Source organism: Salmo trutta, chromosome 21 (genome assembly GCF_901001165.1).
Source record: "Salmo trutta chromosome 21, fSalTru1.1, whole genome shotgun sequence".
NCBI lineage: Eukaryota > Metazoa > Chordata > Actinopteri > Salmoniformes > Salmonidae > Salmo > Salmo trutta.
The window spans coordinates 12,736,166-12,760,696 of record NC_042977.1 but is presented as its reverse complement, the minus strand read 5'-3'; the positions used below and the strand labels follow the sequence as shown (position 1 = coordinate 12,760,696).

Genomic DNA, 24,531 nt, shown 5'->3' with positions numbered 1-24,531 from the left:
GCTCACTATTTTGCTAATGAGTTGCGTAATGCTAATTTCAAACTTGACACATTGCTAGGATTAGCAGATAAAACATTGCAATATGAAGATTGATATTGTACAACACCTCATCAGGCTCCCCATACATTATCATTTTGTTTTGGAAAACCATGATTTTAGACGACACTGGTTGAAGGAAAATTACCTTGTTAACAAGATTTGAATCTGGAGGCGCTGTTAGGTCACACGCAGGAAATAACGTAGCTATAAAGTTCACCGGACGAATGCATCTATTTTCTCCAGATGGCAGTCCTCCAACAATCTCCATAGGATTGGTATGGGATCGTCCCATCTGATGGGGAAACACCTTTTCGATACCGAAGTTACTTTAATAGCAGGTTAGGATAATTAACGTAGCAGGTTATGTGACTGCCGTTGAGGTTAGCAAAAAGGTTTGAGTTAGGGTTTGCGAAAATGCATTCCAAATCTGCTACGAAAAGCACTTTGTATCGAAGTGGTGTGAAGAGTGTGTCCCTTAGGGGGAACCTTTTCTGTCAGATGGAAAGCCGGACTGGAAAGGGTGTCGTACACCAACATGGCGGCGCTCATGGATACGAGAATATTGCTTCGAAAAATTAAAGATTTACGGTGCCTGACACCCCGACGGAATCGCGTGAAAGCCAAATGGGTACGTACGACGTAGTTAGCTAACAATAATTGGAACAGTCTACAACCAGTCGTTGACTAAAGTTGGCTGTTAGCTAGCGCTCGAAAACCCTTATCAGCGTTTTAGCTTCGACCAGGCCAAGGTTGGCTGCGTATGAACTTCATTTCCGACTCTTTGTGGTAACGTTTAGAAACGTTAATCATCGCTTGCTAAACATGTGATATGCCCCATATCTTTCATGTCCGCAAAAAAATATTTCAAATGAAAAGATGTGTACTGTTGCAGTTTTGCACAGATCAATGTGCCTCCAGTTGTCGAACTACACTTCCTCCACCGTTATGGACTTACGCATGTGTTCAGAGCTCGCTTAAATGGATAATTAGCCCAAGTGGCTGCCTAGTCTGATTAATCAGGCAGTAATGCACAGTTAATTGATGTATATGTAGCAATATTGATGTTACACAGGAAACAGAAACCAATTGTTATTTACCTTATTCATGTGCTGGTTGACAACATGCATAGTAAAGTGCTTAACTATATATATTTTTCTGTCGTGACTACAACACAAAGCATATTGAAAAATAAAAAAACAGACCAAGACATTTGTGTTAAATGTGTAACTGTTCCTTACATGCCAGAATGTTGACCTAATTACATTAACTCTCTACCGGTTGTCTGTGTTGGTTGTCCTTCTGGGCTCGAATATTGAGACTATCCACCAAGTAGTGTTATTAACCTGACTTTCAGTACACTAGTCGAACGTTATATATCGATTTGTACTTCTGTTTATTTATTTTCAATTCTGTTGCAATTTACACGTGACAAACACTTGCACAATATGGCGTAACTGAGCCACAGACCAAAAGGCAAACACTTCCAGCTAATTGCGAGGAAAAGTGACTTGGTTGTCTACTTCGGTTACATTAGTTTACATATTGTTCAATGAGCCGAGATTGAAAATATAACTGACAGAACCTACTGGTGCTCAAAATGTCAGGTAAACAGCACTTTTCTGTGGATACCTTATCTCCACCTACCGCCAAAAGGAACGTAACCTCAAATCATTTTACTCAACATTCTGGCTTGTAGATACTTTTATTTTTTTTAAAGCGACTTAATTCAGACTCAAGGCCATGGAGTAACCATGGTAACAGTCTGATATTTAGGCAAGTGGCTGACGACTATAGTTGCGGTCCAAACACTTAAGACACACCCTGAACGAGTGACAAATTTCCAGCTAAGGGTGGTCAATTTTAAAAATAATTCCTTCCTCCCTTGCCCTGGAAGTGTATACTAGTCAGACGTCATCAGAAGTGAATTTGAGGGGATAGGGTGTGTCTTTTTAAGTGTTTGGACCTTAACCTATGTCTTCCGTCTGTCTTACGCAAACAAGCGCTGTAACATGGAGATATGACGGTGTGGGAACACTTACACTATAAAAAGTGTGTAGTAATTGATTTATCCTTTGTTTTTTTTAATTATTCCTTGCTGATATGAAAGATGCATTTCTTAACCCTACCGCAGCGATGCGTTTTAACGTTCAGAGTGAGCGTGGGGGCTCTTAACAAAACTCCCCCGACCAGAAGATACTATCGTCAATAGGTGCTAGTGGTAGTTGGTGTTTGAATGGGTTAGTGGCTAGAAAACGCTTGACCGGCAACAGCAAGCAGTAACTGAAGATATGCAGGTGAAATTGAGATGAAAACGACAAAGATACCTAGCTATTATTAAACTTCTCAAAATGTAGGTCTGCTGCAGCAGGTGCATTTCTTCATCTCATAAATGACTGCACCTATGTGTAGGGGAGTGCTAATTGCTGAAGTCCCCAGTAAGCCTCTTCAGCTTCGTCGACCGATTAATCGGAATGGCCGATTTAATTAGGGCCGATTTCAGGTTTTCATAACAATCGGAAATCGGTATTTTTGGACGCCGATTTGGCCGATTTTGTATTTTTTTTTTAGACCTTTATTTAACTAGGCAAGTCAGTTAAGAACACATTCTTATTTTCAATGACGGCCTAGGAACGGTGGGTTAACTGCCTTGTTCAGGGGCAGAAAGACAGATTTTTACCTTGTCAGCTCAGGGATTTGATCTTGCAACCTTACGGTTAACTAGTCCAACGCTCTAACCACCTGCTTTACATTACACTCCACGTGGTTACGCGAATGCAGTAAGAAGCCAAGGTAAGTTACTAGCTAGCATTAAACTTATCTTATAAAAAACAATCAATCAATCATAATCACTAGTTAACTACACATGGTTGATGATATTACTAGTTTATCTAGCCTGTCCTTCGTTGCATATAATCGCTTAGGTACACGTTGCTCCAACCATAAACATCAATGCCTTTCTTAAAATCAATACACAAGTATATATTTTTAAACCTGCATATTTAGTTAATATTGCCTGCTAACATGAATTTCATTTAACTAGGGAAAATGTGTCACTTCTCTTGCAGTCGGGGTATATGCAGCAGTTTGGGCCGCCTGGCTCATTACGAACTGTGAAGACTATTTCTCCCTAACAAAGATAGCCGACTTCGCCAAACGGGGATGATTTAACAAAAGCGCATTTGCGAAAAAAGCACAATCGTTGCACGACTGTACCTAACCATAAACATCAATGCCTTTCTTAAAATCAATACACAGAGGTATATATTTTTAAACCTGCATATTTAGCTAAATGAAATACAGGTTAGCAGGAAATATTAACCAGGTGAAATTGTGTCATTTTGGGTTCATTGCACGCAGTCAGGGTATATGCAACACTTTGGGTAATTTGTCCGAATTTTACGTAATTATGACATAACACTGAAGGTTGTGCAATGTAACAGGAATAACGGTTTGTTTTCGAGATCAGAGTTTCCGGATTCAACCATATTAATGACTTAAGGCTCGTGTTTCTGTGTGTTATGTTATAATTAAGTCTATGATTTGATAGAGCAGTCTGACTGAGCGATGGTAGGCAGCAGCAGCCTCGTAAGCATTCATTCAAAATAGCACTTTCGTGCGTTTTGCCAGCAGCCCTTCGCAATGCATTGCGCAGTTCATGACTTCAAGCCTATCAACTCCCAAGATGAGGCTGGTGTAACCGATGATAAATGGCTAGCTAGTTAGCCGGGTGCGCGCTAATAGCGTTTCAAACGTCACTCGCTCTGAGACTTGGAGTAGTTTTTTTCCCTTCCTCTACATGGGTAACGCTGCTTCGAGGGTGGCTGTTGTCGATGTATTCCTGGTTCGAGCCCAGGTAGGAGCGAGGAGAGGGATGGAAGCTATACTGTTACACTGGCAATACTAAAGTGCCTATAAGAACATCCAATAGTCAAAGGTATATGAATTACAAATTGTATAGAGAGAAATAGTCCTATAATTCCTATAATAACTACAGCCTAAAACATCTTACCTGGGAATATTGAAGACTCATGTTATGAGCAAGGAACTTAAACGTTAGCTTTTTTACATGGCACATATTGCACTTTTACTTTCTTCTCCAACACTTTGTTTTTGCATTATTTAAATCAAATTGAACATGTTTCATTATTTATTTGAGGCTAAATTGATTTTATTGATGTATTATATTAAGTTAAAATAAGTGTTCATTCAGTATTGTTGTAATTGTCATTATTGCAAATGAATAAATAAATGCAAAAAAAAAAAATTGTCCGATTAATCGGTATCGGCTTTTTGGCCCTGCAATAATCAGTATCGGTGTTGAAAAATCATAATCGGTCGACCTCTACTTACAAATTGATATAACCAAATATTTATTACTGGGCGTTACAGGAAAGCCCCATACAAACCGCCAACATAGATTTGAACTAACCTGTTCTTGGCGATACTTTCTTCGTTCTTGATTCAGTAAAAAGTATCTTGGAAATGTTAGTTTCCAGTTCATCAAACCAAGCTTTATTTCTACAGCACATTTCAGACATGGAATGTAACACAATGTGCTTCACTGGGGGGGGAAAACAATGAAAATTAAAGCTATTATTTACTACACAAACATAAGCGGGTTAAAAACAAAAGAACAAAAATGGATTGACTAAAAAACACTAAGGAAAGCAAAGCTAAAAAGATGTTTTAAGATCTCCTTTAAATATATCCACACTTGTGGCCCCCTCAGGTTCTCTGGCAGGCTATTCCAGAGACTGGGGGCATAACTAAAGGCTGCCTCTCTATGTCTCTTGGTCCTAGCCTTTTTATTTATTTATTTAACCTTTATTTAACTAGGAAAGTCAGTTAACCTCTCTGGTATCATTGGGACGCTAGCGTCCCACCTCGACAACAGCCAGTGAAATTGCAGGGTTCCAAATTCAAACAACAGAAATCCCATAATTAAAATTCCTCAAACATACAAGTATTATACACCATTTTAAAGATAAACTTCTTGTTAATCCAACCACAGTGTCCGATTTTCAAAAAGGCTTTACGGCGAAATCACACCATGCGATTATGTTAGGACAGCGCCTAGCCACAAGAAACCATACAGACATTTTCCAGCCAAGGAGAGGACTCACAAAAGTCAGAAATAGCGATTAAATGAATCACTAACCTTTGATCTTCATCTGGTGGCACTCCCAGGACTCCATGTTACACAATAAATGTTTGTTTTGTTCAATAAAGTCCCTTTTTATGTCCAAAAACCTCAGTTTAAATTGGAGCGTTGTGTTCAGTAATGCATTGTCTCAAATAACATCTGGTGAAATTGCAGAGAGCCAAATCAAATTACAGAAATACTTATCATAAACATTGATGAAAGATACAAGGCTTATACATAGGATTAAAGATAAACGTCTTGTTAATCCAGCCGCTGTGTCAGATTTCAAAAAGGCTTTACGGCAAAAGCACACAATGCGATTATGTTAGGACAGCGCCTAGCCACAAAACACCATACAGACATTTTCCAGCCAAGGAGGACTCACAAAAGTCAGAAATAGCGACTAAATTAATCACTTAACTTTGATCTTCACCTGGTGGCACTCCATGTTACACAATAAATGTTTGTTTTGTTCGATAATGTCCCTCTTTATGTCCAAAAACATCTGTTTTGTTGGTGCGTTTAGTTCAGTAATCCAAAGGCACAAAGCACGCTCTCAACATCCAGACGAAAAGTCAAAGTACAATAAAAGTTCGTAGAAACATGTCAAATGATGTTTAAAATCAATCCTCAGGTTGTTTTTGTCATAAATAATCAATAATATTTCAACCGGACAAAAGCTTCGTCAATAGAAAAGGAGAACAAGAAAGGTGCGCTCCCGATCACGCGCTGGATTCATGTCTGGAAATTTCCGCTGTCCAGTCATTGAAAGTGCTGTATCTCCCTCATTTTTCAGAGTAAAAGCCTGAAACAATGCCTAAAGACTGGCCACATGTAGAAGAAGCCATAGAGATCGTGAACTGGGTCCTAAGTCTTTGTATGGTGGATAGGCTTTCAATGGAAAAAATAGCCTTTCAAAATAATAGTACTTCCTGGATGGATTTTCCTCAGGTTTTTGCCTGCCATATCAGTTCTGTTATACTCACATACATTATTTTAACAGTTTTGGAAACTTTAGAGTGTTTCTATCCAAATCTACCAATTATATGCATATCCTAGCTTCTGGGCCTGAGTAGCAGGCAGTTTAATTTGGGCACGCTTTTCATCCAAAATTCCGAATGCTGCCCCCTACCCTAGTGAAGTTAATGCGTTCATTATTACCCTGTGCTATGGGCATCAAGGTAGTAAAAAATGTGCAGTGGTGATCAGATAAAGCAACATCAACAATAGAGGATATGTCATTAGAAAGCCCCTTGGTAATAACCAGGTGCAGAGTATGGCTGCGGTTATGGATGGACCCAGTAACATGTTGAATAAAGTCTATAGAGCTCAAAAGATTCATAAATTCAATGGCCTTGGAGTCAGTCACTTTGTCAACATGAATATTAAAATCACCCAACATTGATTTTATCATAGTTCTCAAGGACATTAGACAATAGTTCAGATAGATCAGTAAAAAAAAGTGGGGCAGTGCTTTGGTGGCCTATACTGGGTTTTGTCCACCGCTGGTGGCTGACATTTAAACAGTATAGCATGATGCTCAAAAGACCCAAAGTCGCCAAATTAAATGTCCTTAGAGCTGAGAGCATTTTCTGATAGAGTATGATTTTTTTGGTTTAACAAGGCAAGTCAGTTCAGAAAAATTCTTATTTACAATGACGGCCTACGCTGGGCCAATTGTGTGCCACGCTATGGGACTCCCAATCATGGCCAGTTGTGATACAGTCTGGATTCGAACCAGGGTGTCTGTGGTGACACCTCTAGCACTGAGATGCAGTGCCTCAGACCGCTGCGCCACTTAGGAGCCCTATGAAAAGCTGGAGTCCAGGGGGAGGCTTCAATAAGAGCAGCACCACAGTCTGAAGACAACCACATTTCAATGAGAAACGTGCAATTAACTTTGCACTCAGTAATGAAGTCATTCACAAAAAAGAGAATCTAGTAAAACTAGACAATTTTACGGCCTACCCTGGGCCAATTATGCGCCGCCCTATGGGACTCCCAATCACGGCCGGATGTGATGCAGCCTGGATTCAAACCAGGTACTGCAGTGACGCCTCTTGCACTGAGATGCAGTGTCTTAGACCACTGCGCCACTCAGGAGCCCAATCTATCAGAATTAAAGGCGGAGTTAAAGGGACATAAGGTTACTCACAATAACCATAGTGCCATTTCTATAGGAGTTGATGTGGTTTCCAAGTCCTCTGTTGCTTATTCTGACAGGGAGAACTGGAGAATTACCAGACCCGGTCTGTCAGTCTAAAATAGTTTGCGATGTTGCTGGAAATAGTCCTGGAACCCTTGCGGCTAGGGTGAATCCCATATCTTTTAAAAAAAAGAGCTAGTTGCTCCCACAGCAAATCAAAGTTGTCACAAAAAGAGACTCCTGTCGTTGCAAAGTTTCTTTGGTTACTTGTTTAGGACAAAGAGCCGGCTGAAACGTTCGGAACCCTTCTGGTAGCACGGGAGGGGGCCAGAGAAAATTATTCTCTTCCCTGTGCTAGCGAGGGTCTTTAAAAAAAATTAAATTAAAAAAATTTAAAAATGGTCCTACCTCAGATTGCCTAAAATGAAGGTTGTTAAAACCTACGTAAGTGACCAGTGTCAATATCGGAGTGTTTGGCCAGAACCGGGATGCTGCCGCTGGCTATTGGTATACACCCAGGATCCGTGATGACTCCTGGGGCTGGTAGGTCTGTCTCAGGCAGGGCAAAGCTGTTTGATAGCTGGATTGGATCTTCTCGAATAGATGGGTGCCCAGACTGCCTTCATGATCTCCTATGCCTTGCGAGTGTCCAGTCTCCCATGGGCCGCAGAGTTGAACTTCACATCTGTCTGTTTGATTGGGACAGATCAACACTGCCCGACTCAGCTTTCCTATAGGAGGCATTTAAAACTGAGAAAGCAGGTTTTCCTATTCTCGCAGACGAGCTAACAGCCGGAGGATCTCTTCGCTAAGATGCTTGATGATGAGATGGTTTCCAGTATTGTTATAGCAGCTTTGGTTTTTATCTGCGTTTCTCTGTGACGCTTCCAGCTAATAATGTGCTGAAGTGCTTGGCCCTCCTTGCTTCCTCCCTCGTAGGCTTATCACTAATTAGGAATGAGTGGACAGGTTAAAGCCATGTGGTGGAGGAGCCCTAGTGATCACTTGTCCAATCATGTCTAATCAGTGATTACTTCAAGGAATGGATAAAGGAAGGATGCACTTAACCTTTTTGGTTGCCAACCACCATTGAATAAAAATGTGCACCGGTTGGTAGTCAATGGCACAAAGCAAGCCCGATTTTTCTAAATTCTTCCAAATCCTCTTTCAACAGGCTGGCTCTCAGCCCAAGTACCCTGCCACAAACCTGGCCCTACAGAACTTTGATGCCACCTACAGCTTACAGCTGGGAGAGCAGTGGCCCTCTGTCCGCGTCAGCATGCTTTGTGAGCAGAAGTACGGGGCCCTGGTAAACAATTTCTCCACCACAGAAGGGGTCATCGCAGACCTGCAGTCCCAGGGATGTAGAGACTTTGTCTGCCAACCAGTTGGTGTAGGAGCTCTGGAGAGACTGCAGGCGCCTGGATTTCCTCTCCACGACAACCCTTCAACCCTCGAGTCTGTTGGTGTCAGTCAAGATGTGGCTCCTCCTCGCCTCCGCACCAATATCAAGTGCTTTGTTTTCCCCGGGGGAGACATCTCCAGATTCAAGCCTTCTAGGTGAGATTTGTACCGCTTCTTTTACAGACACGCGAGAGGAAAATGATGAAATCTGGGCTTCAGTCTGTTTCATCAGCACAATTTACTGTAGCTACATGTCTCCTATAGTGTAATATTATTAGATGACAAGTTGTATGATTTTTAAATTCCCATTTTCCTCCTAGACCCGACTTGTATGGGATGCTTGGGTACTACCTCATGGATGCGGCATCCGTTTTGCCTGCCCTGGCCCTGGATGTCCAGGAAGGACATTCTGTGCTGGACGTCTGTGCCGCCCCAGGGGGCAAGACCCTGGCCCTGCTCCAGACACAGGCCATCCGTAAGACGGTCTAGCAGATATGATGCATACACATTGTTGAAGTTCTATCTAATTCACAGACTGGTAAAGCTTTTTTTTTACAGTTCTATTTAAGTTTGCATTGATCTGGTATTTATTTGTAATGACGTGTTTTTCAGGATTTCTGTGTGTCAATGACATCTCAGTGTCTCGTACCTACCGCCTCCAGCGGGTCCTCAACAGCTACGTTCCGAAAGAGCTGTTGACAGAAGAAAGAATGCGCATTACTTCCTTTGACGGCAGGAAATGGGGAGAAATCGAAAGAGACACCTTTGACAGAGTAAGTACTGAGATTATTTCACATTACTTGGTTTTATAAAAAATTCAGAATGTAAGTACTGAGATTATTTGACCAACATTTGTTGGTTTTATGAAAGATTAAGAAATGTAATACATTATTGGGCCTTTCCACGTAAAAGGACCCATGAACTATGATGTATATATTTGTGAAATTAAGTCATATATACATTTTAAACTATTTTCTATCCTAAATATTAGGAATAATCTAAGGCTTTGATTTCTGGGCAAATAGGTGGAAATGAGGTCTTAGAAAACATCTAACAGAAAAGTTCTTAAAAGGTATTAGAAATACATTAAAACACCGTAATGTTGGAGTAAAGACCCCTGCCAACTAATATCAACACTTATATTTACACTGAACAAAAATATAAACGCAACATGTAAAGTGTTGGTTTAATGAGCTGAAATGAAAGATCCCGGAAATGTTTACCTATGCACAAAAAGCTTATTTCTCTAAATGTTTTTTTCGCAAATTTGTTTACATCCCTGTTAGTGAGCATTTCTCCTTTGCCAAGATAATCCATCCACCTGACAGGTGTGGCATATCAAGAAGCTGATGAAACGGTGTGATCATTGCACAGGTGCATCTCAAGTTTTGAGGGAGAGTGCGTAATTGGCATGCTGACTGAAGGAATGTCCACCAGAGCTGTTGCCAGAGAATTTTGTTAATGTATCTACCATAATCCTCCTCCGTAGTTTTAGAGAATTTTGAAGTATGTCCAACCCGGCCTCACAACCGCAGACCACGTGTCACCACGGCAGCCCAGGACCTCCACATCTGGCTTCTTCACCTGCGGGATCGTCTGAAGCCAGCCACCCGGACAGCTGATGAAACTGTGGGTTTTCACAACCCAAGAATTTCTGCAGAAACTGTCATACCATCTCAGGGAAGCTCATTTGGGTGCTTGTTGTCCTCATCATGGTCTTGACCTGACTGCAGTTCGGCGTCGTAGCCGACATCAGTGTGCAAATGCTCACCTTCGATGGCCACTGGCACGCTGGAGAAGTGTGCTCTTCATGGATGAATCCCGGTTTCAACTGGACAGGCAGATGGCAGACAGCTTGTATGGTGTTGTGTGGGCGAGCGATTTGCTAATGTCAAGGTTGTGAACACAATGGGTTTATGCTATGGGCAGGCATAAGCTAATGTCAAGGTTGTGAACACAATGGGTTTATGCTATGGGCAGGCATAAGCTAATGTCAAGGTTGTGAACACAATGGGTTTATGCTATGGGCAGGCATAAGCTACTGACAAAGAAAACACAATTGCATTTTATCTATGGCAATTTGAATGCACAGAGATACCGTGGACGAGATCCTGAGGCCCATTGTCGTGCCGTTCATCCACCGCCATCGCCTCATGTTGCAGCATGACAATGCACGGCCCCATGGCGCAAGGATCTGTACACAATTCCTGGAAGTTGAAAATGACCCATTTCTTCCATGGCCTGCATACTCACCAGACATGTCACCTGTTGAGCATGTTTGGGATTCTCTGGATCGACGTGTACAACAGCGTGTTCCAGTTCACGCCAATATCCAGTAACTTCACACAGCCATTGAAGGGATGTGGGACAACATTCACAGCCCACAATCAACAGCCTGATCAACTTTTTGCGAAGGAGATATGTCCCGCTGCATGAGGCAAATGGTGGTCACACCAGATACTGACTTTTTAATTTTTTTATGTGACTAACAGATTTTTGTTCAGTGTAGTTTCGGGAGAAATGATTTGCCTTGTAAGTTGAAGAAACATTACCCTGTGCCATGTAATTCTTTAAGATATTTTCTCATTTCTCTCCCTCGCGATATTGAAAGTTCACAGAAGTAACACATAAAGGTAGACCTACCAATTAGTTCATGTTTTTACTGATATCAATTTGGTTTGATTTATTAAGTGATTAAAACTCAATTCTGTTACCACGTTGTTAAAGGACTTTCTGAAAAATCACTAATGGAATTACTGCAATTGAATTGACTACAATGGGAAATTAAAGTAGTCGCAAACCAGTTGGATAACCTGCTACAGTCCTCCCTTCCACTGGCATACTGTTATGTTCAGCTCATAACTTTTCTTTCTCTCATATGGTGGTCAAAGCAAGTGTGAAAATAGTCTGGACAATCTCTCTCACACATACGCATGAGCCCCCTCTCTTTCCATTTACTGTAACCAGCATTTTCACCCACTGCGCACTGGACGTTGAAAAGTAGTTGAAGTTTGGTCAGTCCGCCCTGGCCTTGATTGCAACGTCCATAGACGTGTTTTTAATTTAATTTGACCCAAACATAGACGTCCATGGACCCAATCTGAACCAATCTTCTTCTTTTTTTTTTTGATCAAATGTTTATTTTGTATAATAATTGTCTGCAAGCATGACCCTGGATGTCCAGGAAGGACACTCTGTGTTGGACGTCTGTGTCGCCCCAGTGGGGCAAGACCCTGGCCCTGCTCCAGACACAGGCCATCCGTAAGACGGTCTAGCAGATATGATGCATACACCCCCCTCCCATCCCATCCCAATCCTACACTACCCGAGAACCAAGGGATCAAGTTAAATAAACAAACATACCTGGTTCAAAACAAAAAATGTAAATGAATCAAAGCAACACATCACAAAGTGTTTCAGCGGCAAGAGGCTTTGGTTCAAAGTGTCTTCTTTAGCTCCATGAATGCGAGAGGTAGAATGCTCCATATAAATTACAACCCCAAAAATGTGGATCCATTGACAGGAAGACCAAGAGTTACCTCTGCTGCAGAGGATAAGTTCATTAGTTAATTGCACAACAGATTGCAGCCCATATAAATGCTTCACAGAGTTCAAGTAACAGACACATCTCAACATCAACTGTTCAGAGGAGACTGTGTGAATCAGGCCTTCATGGTCGAATTGCTGCAAAGAAACCACTACTAAAGGTCACCAATAAGAAGAAGAGACTTGCTTGGGCCAAGAAACACGAGCAATGGATATTAGACTGGTAGAAATCTGTCCTTTTGGTCTGATGAGTCCAAATTTGAGATTTTTGGTTCCAGCTGCCGTGTCTTTGTGACGCAGAGTAGGTGAACGGATTATCTCTGCATGTGTGGTTCCCACCGAGAAGAAGGTGTGATGGTGTGGGGGTGCTTTGCTGGTGACAATGTCAGTGATTTATTTAGAATTCAAGGCACACTTAACCAGCATGGCTTCCACAGCATTCTGCAGTGATACGCCATCCCATCTGGTTTTCAATTAGTAGGACTATCATTTGTTTTTCAACAGGACAATGACCCAACACACCTCCAGACTGTGTAAGGGATAATTGACCAAGGAGAGTGATGGAGTGCTACATCAGATGGCCTCTGTCACCCGACCTCAGCCCAATTTACATGGTTTGGGATGAGTTGGACCGCAGAGTGAAGGAATAGCAGTCAACAAGTGCTCAGCATATGTGGGAACTCCTTCAAAACTGTTGGACAAGCATTTCTCATTAAGCTGGTTGAGAGAATGCCAAGAGTGTGCAAAGCTGTCATCAAGGCAAAGGGTGGCTACTTTGAAGAATCTAAAATATATTTTGATTTAACACTTTTTTGGATACCACATGATTCCAGATGTGTTATTTCATAGTTTTGATGTCTTGACTATTGTTCTACAATGTAGAAAATAGTAAAAATAAAAAACATTGAATGAGTAGGTCTGTCCAAACTTGATTGGTACGGTGTATATGTACACAAGTATGTGGACACCCCTTCAAATTTGTGATTTCTGAATACAAGATATCACAATACTTTGAATGTATGCGAAAGTTATTGAGATATTTGAAATAGTATTTTAACCCAGGTATGCAGTACACATCTGTACTGTACAGTAGAGTTCAGTAAAGTACACAATAGAGCACACTAGAGTTGAGTATGCTATAATGTACTGAACTCTACTTTACTGTGCTGTACTTTTGATGTCCAAACTTGTGAAACATTGAGGTCTGTGATTGGTTCAGATTTTGTCCAGACCAACAAATGTGGTCTTGTTTGCGGTGGACCTCATTAAAATAATAGCCAGTGTGTTGAATATTACCCAAATATGCAAAGGAGGATATTGCATTTTTCTACCTTTTTTTTGTGTACCTATTTAGCATACATCACCATGAAGAGAAGGACATTCATATCCATAATTATGTATTTCTGTGTAGTACAGATCAGGGACATTTGATGAAATTCTGTTACCGCAATTCTGTTACTGGGTGTTGATCCACTTCACTTACTGTAGTTCCAGTCAAGGTGTCATGTCATAGCTGACACCCCATTCTTTCTGCAGAGATCGTTGAATTTTAATTCGGAGCTGACATTTAAGAGTTTAAGGAAAAATCGGAGTCTCCGCTACCATGGAATTGCCCTACTGCTATTAGCTTATCCCAATTCTACAGGGTTCTAAGGTTTGTTAGACTGATGTCCTTTTTCTCTCCAGGTCCTTGTTGATGTTCCCTGCACCACAGACAGACACTCTGCCACGGAGGATGAAAACAACATTTTCAAGAGGGCCAGGACAAAGGAGAGACAGAGGCTGCCCCAGCTGCAGACAGAACTCCTCCTGTAAGTGTTCAGTAACTTATCATGTTACTGTTAAAGCAATAAAATCACATAAAATAAATCATTTTTTTCCTTAAGTTAGTTTATTGTGCGTCTTTGATTGTATCTATTCATTGCATCTATGTATGGTAGTTTTGTGTCTTGGCGGTCCTATTTTGATCATATGATATCTGATAATGATTTCAGTTAATATCTTTCCCTGTTCCTCTTCCACCAGTGCTGGTATTGAGGCGGTTCGTCCAGGGGGACAGGTGCTCTACTCCACCTGTTCCCTGTCCCAGCTGCAGAACGAGTATGTGGTGGAGCGGGCCATGCACCTGGCCCGGGAGGAACACGGCATCAGCCTGCAAGTAGTCGACCTTCGACCCATCACACGCCTCTTTAAGGACACCTTCCACTTCGCCCTCGACCCCCACTTGGGACAGCTGGTCCTTCCTCACCTCACCGCTAACTTTGGACCCATCTACATGTGCAAGCTGCAGAGGTTAAACTAGAACTGATGAATTTAATTCCCTTCAATACAACTTTATTTATCCCTTCAGGGGCAACCTGATTTAATTGGTCATAACGTCTGACTTCGTATTTATGTATTAATGTGAAGCACCGCAAATAAATACATTGATTAATGGACTAAAAAATGTATAACTGTTTCAACATTCAATTTTCAGTGGACTTCAACATTTTTATGCAGTGCTGCTTTTGGCCTCTAGTTGTCAGTATTATACAGTTATACAAGTCGGTGCTCTCTTTGTATCGAAAACAGAGGGGTCGAAGTTACTGGACCCATGACGATAAACTCAACCTTCACTCAAAATATTGCTCTGTCCAACTGTTATAGAATGGGTGAAAAGCAGAAAGCTTATTTGGTTCTAGAGCAATCAAATAGATTTTATAAAGCCATTTTTACATCAGCAGTTGTCACAAAGTGCTATACAAGAAACACAGCCTTAAACCTCAAAGAGCAAGCAATGCCTTTGCGGAAGCACAGGGCTCCGAACCCTGTTCCCAGAGAGCTACCGTCCTGTAGGTTTTCTCTCCAACCCCAGTTTTAACTAACCTGATACATTTTATCAACCAGCTGATTATTACAATCGGGTGTGCTAGGTAAGGGTTTGACCGAACACCTACAGGACGGTATCGCTACAGGAACAGGGTTGGAGAGCCCTGTTCTAGGTCATTATGCCCAATCACTGAGGTTGAACAAATAAACCAATCCCAGCCACTGAGGTAGAACAATAAACCAATTCAAGTCTGTTCGATGTGGTCCCATAGTGACCTTTACCATTTTATCATATTGTTTAAACTTTAAAAAAAAAAAATACATTTAATACCATCATGAACATTTTCATTCAGATTCTAAACATTTTCGTAACGAACACTCAAATAATCATTGGCTCTGAGAATCTCTAGGCCTGTTACAACGGTTGAATTCTCTCAATTTCCTATTTGATGTCCCTTAAATGCAGCCTGCAATGTCTTTCTTATTATCTAACGTGAATGCAAAGGTATTGTACCTCCTCACATCACACCGCCGATGACCTTCTCTGTTGTTGCATTGGCCGTGCAATGTAGCATGAAAGAGGTGTGCGCACGGCTAACGAGCGAGCGCCGCCGAGTGTCATCGACTTCCTGCTGCCATTAAGCGGCTCGCGAGCGGCGCCACCGAGGGAGAGGAGAGGCTGTTTGCTCGGCGGCTCCCAGATGAACATTAAGGACGCAAGAGCGATGCCAAAATGGGATCTCTCACCTCCTTTTCCCCTTCGCCTTTTTATTCCACAGATGAGTGCAGATAATTTCACTGGCCGATTGTGAGTGATTACTGTATTACCGCGGTAACAGAGGATGTATCGGCGAATGCGAAGGGAATTAATGAGACATAAAAACTATTTCTGTATTGACTGCTTCCGTCGGCGGCCCAGGACGCCGCTCCCGCATCTTGTGATTACCTAAACGTATTGTAAATATGTGTTTCCTATGGGTTTTTACATAAATTTACATGTTTTAACACTCAGGGGATGAAAGACTATTAGGGATGAGTTACTCCTCTCTTCTCCCCCTTCTCTTTCTACTGGGCCGTTCATTATTGAATTAGCCAATGGTGTTCCTTTGCTGTAGGCCTGTGTCGGGAGAGGTAGACTACATCAGTGGTTCCCAACGCTGGTACTCCAGTACCCCCTAACAGTACACATTTTTATCGTAGCCCTGGACAAGCACACCTGATTCAACTTGTCAACTAATCATCAAGCCCTCAATGAGCTGAATGAGGTGTGTTTGGCCAGGGCCACAATGTAAATGTGTACTGTTGGGGGTACTGGAGGACCAGGGTTGGGAAACACTGGTCTATATCATGAGGTTGTGTGTGTGTTTCTGTTTATGAGAGAGGGGGAGTGAGTGAGAGAGACCGAGGGGAAGATTTAGAGTAAAACCAAGATAAGTGAATGAGTGTTGGAGTTTTGTGTCCACAGAAGACGGTATATGATGTGGTATGATATCAGCACACGATGTAATAACAGTTTGGGGTGAACGATTGCGGTTTAGAGTGGAGCAGAAACCTTTGGGATATAGGCCTGATGACTCGTTATTCAGCTATGTAGTTTATATAACCCTCAGAATGGACCTCAGGGTAAACGCCCCCCCCCCCCCAAAAGGTTATGATAGGCCTTGGTCGCAGGATCACATATCTATGTGTTCATGTAGAAGCCTCTGCTGGGTGTCTAGGACCACAGGCGAGGATCAGACGTCCAGCCCTGTCCGCTGTGAGTGAGAGGATCTCACCAGTGGGGGTCTTTGTTCCAGATGCACCGTGAATAGTGGGCCCAGCAGGAAACCAACACGCCACAGGGCTCAAACACTACTCATGGCCTCCCCTTCGCACTACTTTGTCATTCCACTTTTTGCAACGGCTTTCAAAAAGCTTTATTAGGTATCAACTGACTTGACAGATCTCTCTCAGGCTCTACGGTAAATGTTGGATAAATTGCCAAAACTATCCCAACACTTACCTTCTTGAGGCAAGATAAGGTATCTTCCCAACACTACCTTGTCTTTTTATGTCGTCTCAAAAGCTGACGATACAAATTCGTACATTACGGTAGGCTATGCAAGGATTCGATGGAAAATCAGAGCAATATCAAAATGATTGTGTAGTGTGTGATACTTTTGGGAGTGGGTGACGTGCAAGTGTTCCTGACTGATAGCATCTCAGGGACAGGTGATGCACTGTGTCCATTGGCCTTGGCCAGGCCACTAGAAAAAAGGGGTTTTTCTCTCTCTAAAAGGATTAGCCTGGGACGAGATTGCAGGGAGAGTGTTTAAAAAAAATAAAAAGGGGGCAAGAATAGAAAGGGAGATCAAGTGGAACTAAAGAAGCGTGTCCTGGGCTGCAGAGTTCAACCACCTGTTGTCTTCTTCTGGCCATCACTCTTTCTCTTTGTCCTCTGTTTCTAGATCTTGTCTCTCCCCCTCTTTTCTTTATCAGGAACTTTCTCCTCAACAAACATGTGGAAAGACGATGCATTTATTCTGAGCATGGTCATGCTTGAAAAATTCTAATAGTAGAAGGATTGGTAGTCTTCAAACTTTTAATGCTTCAATGTTTGAAGGCCTGTTGAACATCAGAGTTGTGTGTGTGTGTGTGTGTGTGTCACTAAGCTCCCGGTGGTTTCTAGGAGCACTTTGATGTGTATCTGGGCAATGTGCTATTAGAGGGATTTCCCTGGGTTGACAGCTCAGAGAATATGTGGCTAAATTGCGATGCCAGCGGGCTAAAAGAATGCTGGAAACAGGATTAGGATCATATTCTGGCAGAGCCTGTCACCTCAATGGGCCTGGGTTTCTTACGGTCGCACTTTTCATTCTCCGCGTGGTTAAAACCTTTAAGAGAACCATGGAGGCGGGAGAGAAAAGACACTGATTGAATACACTGTGAATTTTGTGCAGGAGGGCTCGCTGCTGAGGCCGTGGTCGTGTCAGAAAAATTAAAGAGCCAGGGTGCATTTTTCTTCTCAAAATAACGTTTCTGACAAACATCCTTTTTTTCTGAGGAATCAGCAATCTGCAAGTTCAGCTGCATCGACAGTATTCCCACTATCGGCTATTAGTTACATTATTCTTGGACGTTGTCGGCCCTTAAATGTTTCAGGTTTGATATCAACAGCTTAAATTATTTCATTCAGTAGCAAAGAAAGCAATATGTAGCTATTTGGTAAATATGTAAGTACACAAATCAAATGTTATTTGTCACATGCTTTGTAAACAACAGGTGTGGACATACTTACGGACCCTTACCAACAATGCAGAGATAAAGAAAATAGAGAAATAATAGAAAAGTAATAACCCTTAATAATAAAAGTAATATTAAATACACAATGAGTAACGAGAACTTGGCTATATACATGAGGTACCATTACCAAGTCTATGTGCAGAGGTATGAGGTAATTGATAGAGATACTTTTGGTCATGTAGTGTATGTGGACACCAGTTCATCAAACATCTCATTCCAAAATCATGGGCATTGATATAGAGTTGGTCCCCCTTTGCTGCTATAACTGTCACGACTTCCACCGAAGTCGGTCCCTCTCCTTGTTCGGGCGGCGGTCGACGTCACCGGCCTTCTAGCCACCGCCGATCCACTTTTAATTTTCCATTTGTTTTGTCTTTGTTTTACACACCTGATTTCAATCCCACAATTACTGGTTCATTATTTAACCCTCTGTTCCCCCATGTTTTTTTGTGAGTGATTGTTTGTTGTATTTTCGGTCTGTCATGGTGTGCGTGTCTTTGTTACTTTGTATATTTGACATTTTGAGTAAAAGTACTTTGATTACTCATATCTGCAGTCCTTCGCCTGACTCGCTACACCTAGGACCCATTACAGAATCATTCACCCGAAGAATGGAGTCAGCAGGAGCAGACGCCCTCCCTGTTCCAGTGGAGGAGCGCGTTCAGCAGCACGCGACCATGTTGCAACGTCTGGGCACTGCCATGGATCGCGTGCTGCAGACTATGGATCGTTTGGAGAGAGGGAGGTTTTTCAGCGCCTCCACCAGCCCCACTACAACAGGTCCCACTGTCCACCCCTCTTTCCCCTGGTCCCAGCAGGATTCGACTCGCGCTCCCGAGGGAGTATGATGGGACGGCTGCCGGATGCCAGGGTTTTCTACTACAGCTGGAGCTCTACCTGGCGACCGTCCACCCGGCTCCTTCGGGGCGTGAGAGTGTGTCTGCCCTCGTCTCCTGCCTCTCAGGCAAAGCCCTGGAGTGGGCCAACGCCGTATGATGTGGAGCGCGCAGGATTTCGCCTTGGACTTCCAGACCCTGGCCGCCAGCGCGGGATGGAACAACAGGGTCCTGATCGATCACTACAGGTGCAGTCACGCGAAGACGTCCGTCGGGAGCTGACCTGCCAAGACACTACCCTCACATTGGACCAGCTGGTGGACATGTCCATTCGGCTGGACATGTCCACCAAGAGGGCGCTGACCGCCACCGCAGCGAGGCCCCGGTCTTTGCAGCGAGCGAGGCCCCGGTGTTCGACCTGAAACCTGCCCCTCTGCCTGCCCTGCTGAAAGCTGGGTCCGCGGTTTGTGGGGCCATTTAAAGTCCTGAGGAGACTGAACGAGGTATGCTACAGGTTACAGCTTCCCCCAGATTATCGTATTAATCCCTCGTTCCATGTGTCTCTCCTCAGGCCGGTGGTGGCTGGTCCACTCCAGGAAGCTGAGGTGCGGGATGTTCCTCCGCCCCCTCTGGACATCGAGGGGGCCCCAGCGTATGCTGTTCTAGCTATCCTGGACTCGAGGCGTTGGGCGAGGGGCCTTCAGTACCTCGTGGATTGGGAGGGTACGGTCCGGAGGAGAGATGCTGGGTGCCTGTGGAGGACGTCCTGGACCCTTTGTTGTTGTGGGATTTCCCCCGTCTCCATCCGGATCGCCCTGCGCCTCGTCCTCCGGGTCGTCAGGGCGGTGCCAGCCGCGCATCAAGGGGGGGTACTGTCACGACTTCCGCCGAAGTCGGTCTCTCTCCTTGTTCGGGCGGCGGTCGACGCCACCGCCGATCCACTTTTCATTTTCCATTTGTTTTGTCTTTGTTTTACACACCTGACTTCAATCCCACAATTACTGGTTCATTATTTAACCCTCTGTTCCCCCATGTTTTTTTGTGAGTGATTGTTTGTTGTATTTTTGGTCTGTCATGGTGTGCGTGTCTTTGTTACTTTGTATATTTTACATTTTGAGTAAAAGTACTTTGATTACTCATATCTGTAGTCCTGCGCCTGACTCTCTACACCAGCTACACTTAGGACCCATTACAAAAACAGCCTCCACTCTTCTGGGAAGGCTTTCCACTAGATGTTGGAACATTGCTGTGGGGACTTGCTTCCATTCAGCCACAAGAGCATTATGTTGGGCGATTAGGCCTGGCTCGCAGTTGGCGTTCCAATTCATCCCAAAGATGTTCGATGGGGTAGAGGTCAGGGCTCTGTGCAGGCCAGTCAAGTTCTTCCACACCGAACTCAATAAACCATTTGTGTATGGACCTTGCTTTGTGCACGGGGGCATTGTCATGCTGAAACAGTAAAGGGCCTTCCCAAAACTGTTGCCACAAAGTTGTAAGCACAGAATTGTCTAGAATGTCATTATATGCTGTAGCATTAAGATTTCCCTTCACTGGAACTAAGGAACCTAGCCCGAACCATGGAAAACAGCCCCAGACTATTATTCCTCCTCCACCAAACTTTACAGTTGGCACTATGCATTTGGACAGGTAGTGTTTTCCTGGCATCCACCAAACACAGATTTGTCCGTCGGACTGCCAGATGGTGAAGCGTGATTCATCACTCCAGAGAACGCGTTTCCACGCCAGAGTCCAATGGCGGTGAGCTTTACGCTACTCCAGCCGACGGTTGGCATTGTGCATGTTGATCTTAGGCTTGCGCATGTTGATCTTAGGCTTGTGTGCGGCTGCTCGACCACGGAAACCCATTTCATGAAGCTCCCGACGAACAGTTCTTGTACTGACGTTGCTTCCAGAGGCAGTTTAGAACTCGGTAGTGTGTTGCAACTGAGGACAGATGATTTTTACGCGCTACGTTCTGTGCGCTTCTGTGGCCTACCACTTCACGGGTAAGCTGTTGTTGCTCCTAGATGTTTCCACTTCACAATAAAAGCACTTATGGTTGACTGGGGCAGCTCTAGAAGGGCAGAAATTTGACGAACTGACTTGTTGGAAAGGTGGCATCCTATGACGGTAGCACGTTGAAAATCACTGAGCTCTTCAGTAAGGCCATTCTTACTGCCAATGTCTGCCTATGGACATTGCATGGCTGTGTGCTCGATTTTATATACCTGCGGGCAACGGGTGTGACTGAAATAGCCAAATCCACTCATTTTGAAGGGGTGTCCACATACACTATACATGCTTGTGTGTGTATGTACATATAACTAGGAATGAAGTGACAATGATAAACAGTAGCAGCAGCATGTGTGATGAGTCCAAAAATGGTCAAATAGGAGATGAGGGCTCATGTTAAATCTTTTCAGCCTCCTAAGGTGGAAGAGGCGTTGTCATGCCCTCTTCACAACTGTGTTGGTGTGTACAGTCGTGGCCAAAAGTTTTGAGAATGACACACATTCATTTTCACAAAGTTTGCTGCTTCAGTGTCTTTAGATATTTGTGTCAGATGTTACTATGGAATACTGAAGTATAATTGCAAGCATTTCATAAGTGTCAAAGGCTTTAATTGACAATTACATGAAGTTGATGCAAAGAGTCAATATTTGCAGTGTTGACCCTTCTTTTTCAAGACCTCTGCACTCCGCCCTGGCATGCTGTCAATTAACTTCTAGGCCACATCCTGACTGATGGCAGCCCATTCTTGCATAATCAATGCTTGGAGTTTGTCAGAATTTGTGGGTTTTTGTTTGTCCACCCGCCTCTTGAGGATTGACCACAAGATCATAAATGGGATTAAGGTCTGGGGAGTTTCCTGGCCATGGACCCAAAATATCGATGTTTTGTTCCCCGAGCCACTTAGTTATCACTTTTGCCTTATGGCAAGGTGCTCCGTCATGCTGGAAAAGGCATTGTTTGTCACCAAACTGTTCCTGGATGGTTGGGAGAAGTTGCTCTCAGAGGATGTGTTGGTACCATTCTTTATTCTTGGCTGTGTTCTTAGGCAAAATTGTGAGTGAGCCCACTCTCTTGGCTGAGATGCAACCCCACACATGAATGGTCTCAGGATGCTTTACTGTTTGCATGACACAGGACTGATGGTAGCGCTCACCTTGTCTTCTCCGGACAAGCTTTTTTCCGGATGCCCCAAACAATCGGAAAGGGGATTCATCCGAGAAAATGAATTTACCCGTCCTCAGCAGTCCAATCCCTGTACCTTTTGCAGAATATCAGTCTGTCCCTGATATTTTTCCTGGAGAGAAGTGGCTTTTTTGCTGCCCTTCTTGACACCAGGCCATCCTCCAAAAGTCTTCGCCTCACTGTGCGTGCAGATGAACTCACACCTGCTTGCTGCCATTCCTGAGCAAGCTTTGTACTGGTGGTGCCCCGATCCCGCAGCTGAATCAACTTTAGGAGACAGTCCTGGCGCTTGCTAGACTTTCTTGGGCACCCTGATGCCTTCTTGACAACAATTGAACCGCTCTCCTTGAAGTTCTTGATGATCCGATAAATGGTTGATTTAGGTGCAATCTTACTGGCAGCAATATCCTTGCATGTGAAGCCCTTTTTGTGCAAAGCAATGATGACGGCACGTGTTTCCTTGCAGGTAACCATGGTTGACAGAGGAAGAACAATGATTCCAAGCACCACCCTCCTTTTGAAGCTTCCGGTCTGTTATTCGAACTCAATCAGCATGACAGAGTGATCTCCAGCCTTGTCCTCGTCAACACTCACACCTGTGTTAATGAGAGAATCACAGACATGATGTCAGCTGGTCCTTTTGTGGCAGGGCTGAAATGCAGTGGAAATGTTTTTTGGGAGATTCAGTTAATTTGCATGGCAAAGAGGGACTTTGCAATTAATTGCAATTCATCTGATCACTCTTCATAACATTCTGGAGTATATGCAAATTGCCATCATACAAACTGAGGCAGCAGACTTTGTGAAAATTAATAATTGTGTCATTGTCAAAACTTTTGGCCACGACTGTATGGATCATGATAGATCCTTAGTGATGTGGACCAGGACTGTAAAATAAAGCAGAACCCAAATACTCACTCCAAACAAGCAGTATGTATGCATTTGTCCTGTTTGAACCAGCTCTGCATGATGGTCAAGTTTATGTTTTGTGATTTGACCCTCCTCTAGGACCACAGATACAAAATGAAAACGACCTCGGAACAGCATTTTGACTGGATAAGAGTCATATTGATAGTGCTACTGATGATGAGAGGAGATCTCAACTCAATGATCCAGTGTGCTATGGTAGAGAGGTTTATTCCAGCTAGATACATTTTTAGATTGATGTCCAGAGATATTGTTGGGATTTGGAGGTAGGCTATTTGAGCAATGTGCAGACTTTCCTCTAAATGTTATAGAGAAGAGCACCTTATCCTGCATCAAGGGCTGAACATTTGACCCTATGGCATTTCAATCTACACTACATCAATCCTTGTTGGGCCCTTAGGCACTGGTGTGTGTATGTGTGTGTCCATGCATTTCTGTGTTTGGATGTGTGATAAAGACCACTTACTAGTGTTTGCTGGTTTAAAATCCCAGGGGTGAAATTGCTAACCCGAATAACAAGGACATTCAGCTTTACGTATCTAGAACCATGTCAGTGTTGTAGCATGGATGCCCTTGGAATAGAGCGGGTACGATGTAATAAAACACAGCAAGGTTGAGGTTAGGTGTTACGTTCACGTTCACAATGCTAATCTGTGTTGTCATCCCATGTGTCCCCTTTAAAGGTAGTGTTCGTCTGTAACAACAGAGAAATTCACCGTTTACAGTAGGCGATACCTCGTGTACATTTTTTGTTGTTGTATTTCCACCGGGAGGGAGGATTTATCTAACGAGGCCAAATCAATTAGCAGTTGAACAATGTCACAGCCAGGCTCTCGGCATTACAGTTTAGTAGGCAAAGCAAGGGTGCAGAGAACGTGGTGGTGGGGAGGATGGCTGTGATCCTAACCTAGAACTCTACCAGAGGCTAGACTGTGTGTGTGTCGTGTATTGTTTGTGTGTGTGTGTGGGAGGGGGGGTAGGGGGGGTCTTATGCATTTTGACAAACCACGCTGTTTAAGATATAATAGCAGCATAATCACCGCCCCGGGCCGTCATTCTTCAGGATAATGGGCTGCTTATTCATCGGGGATGGCTTATGCCCCCACGTGCTTTTTATTTCTTCCAGATTACCTTGTTCTCTCTCTCTCTCTCTCTCTCTCTCTGTGTGTAATTTTGCCATTCTCCTGTGTATATATATTTTCTGT

General features: G+C 43.4%; 1 protein-coding gene across 1 annotated transcript; it reads left to right on the top strand.

Moving 5' to 3' along the window:
* The first annotated feature begins 532 nt into the window (after positions 1-532).
* Positions 533-14,728, top strand: LOC115156713 (5-methylcytosine rRNA methyltransferase NSUN4). Its single transcript, XM_029704317.1, has 6 exons — positions 533-667; positions 8,503-8,888; positions 9,053-9,207; positions 9,345-9,505; positions 13,965-14,089; positions 14,304-14,728. The coding sequence occupies exons 1-6, from the start codon at positions 575-577 to the stop codon at positions 14,578-14,580; spliced, it is 1,197 nt and encodes a 398-aa protein (XP_029560177.1). The 5' UTR covers positions 533-574; the 3' UTR covers positions 14,581-14,728.
* The last annotated feature ends 9,803 nt before the right edge of the window (positions 14,729-24,531 follow it).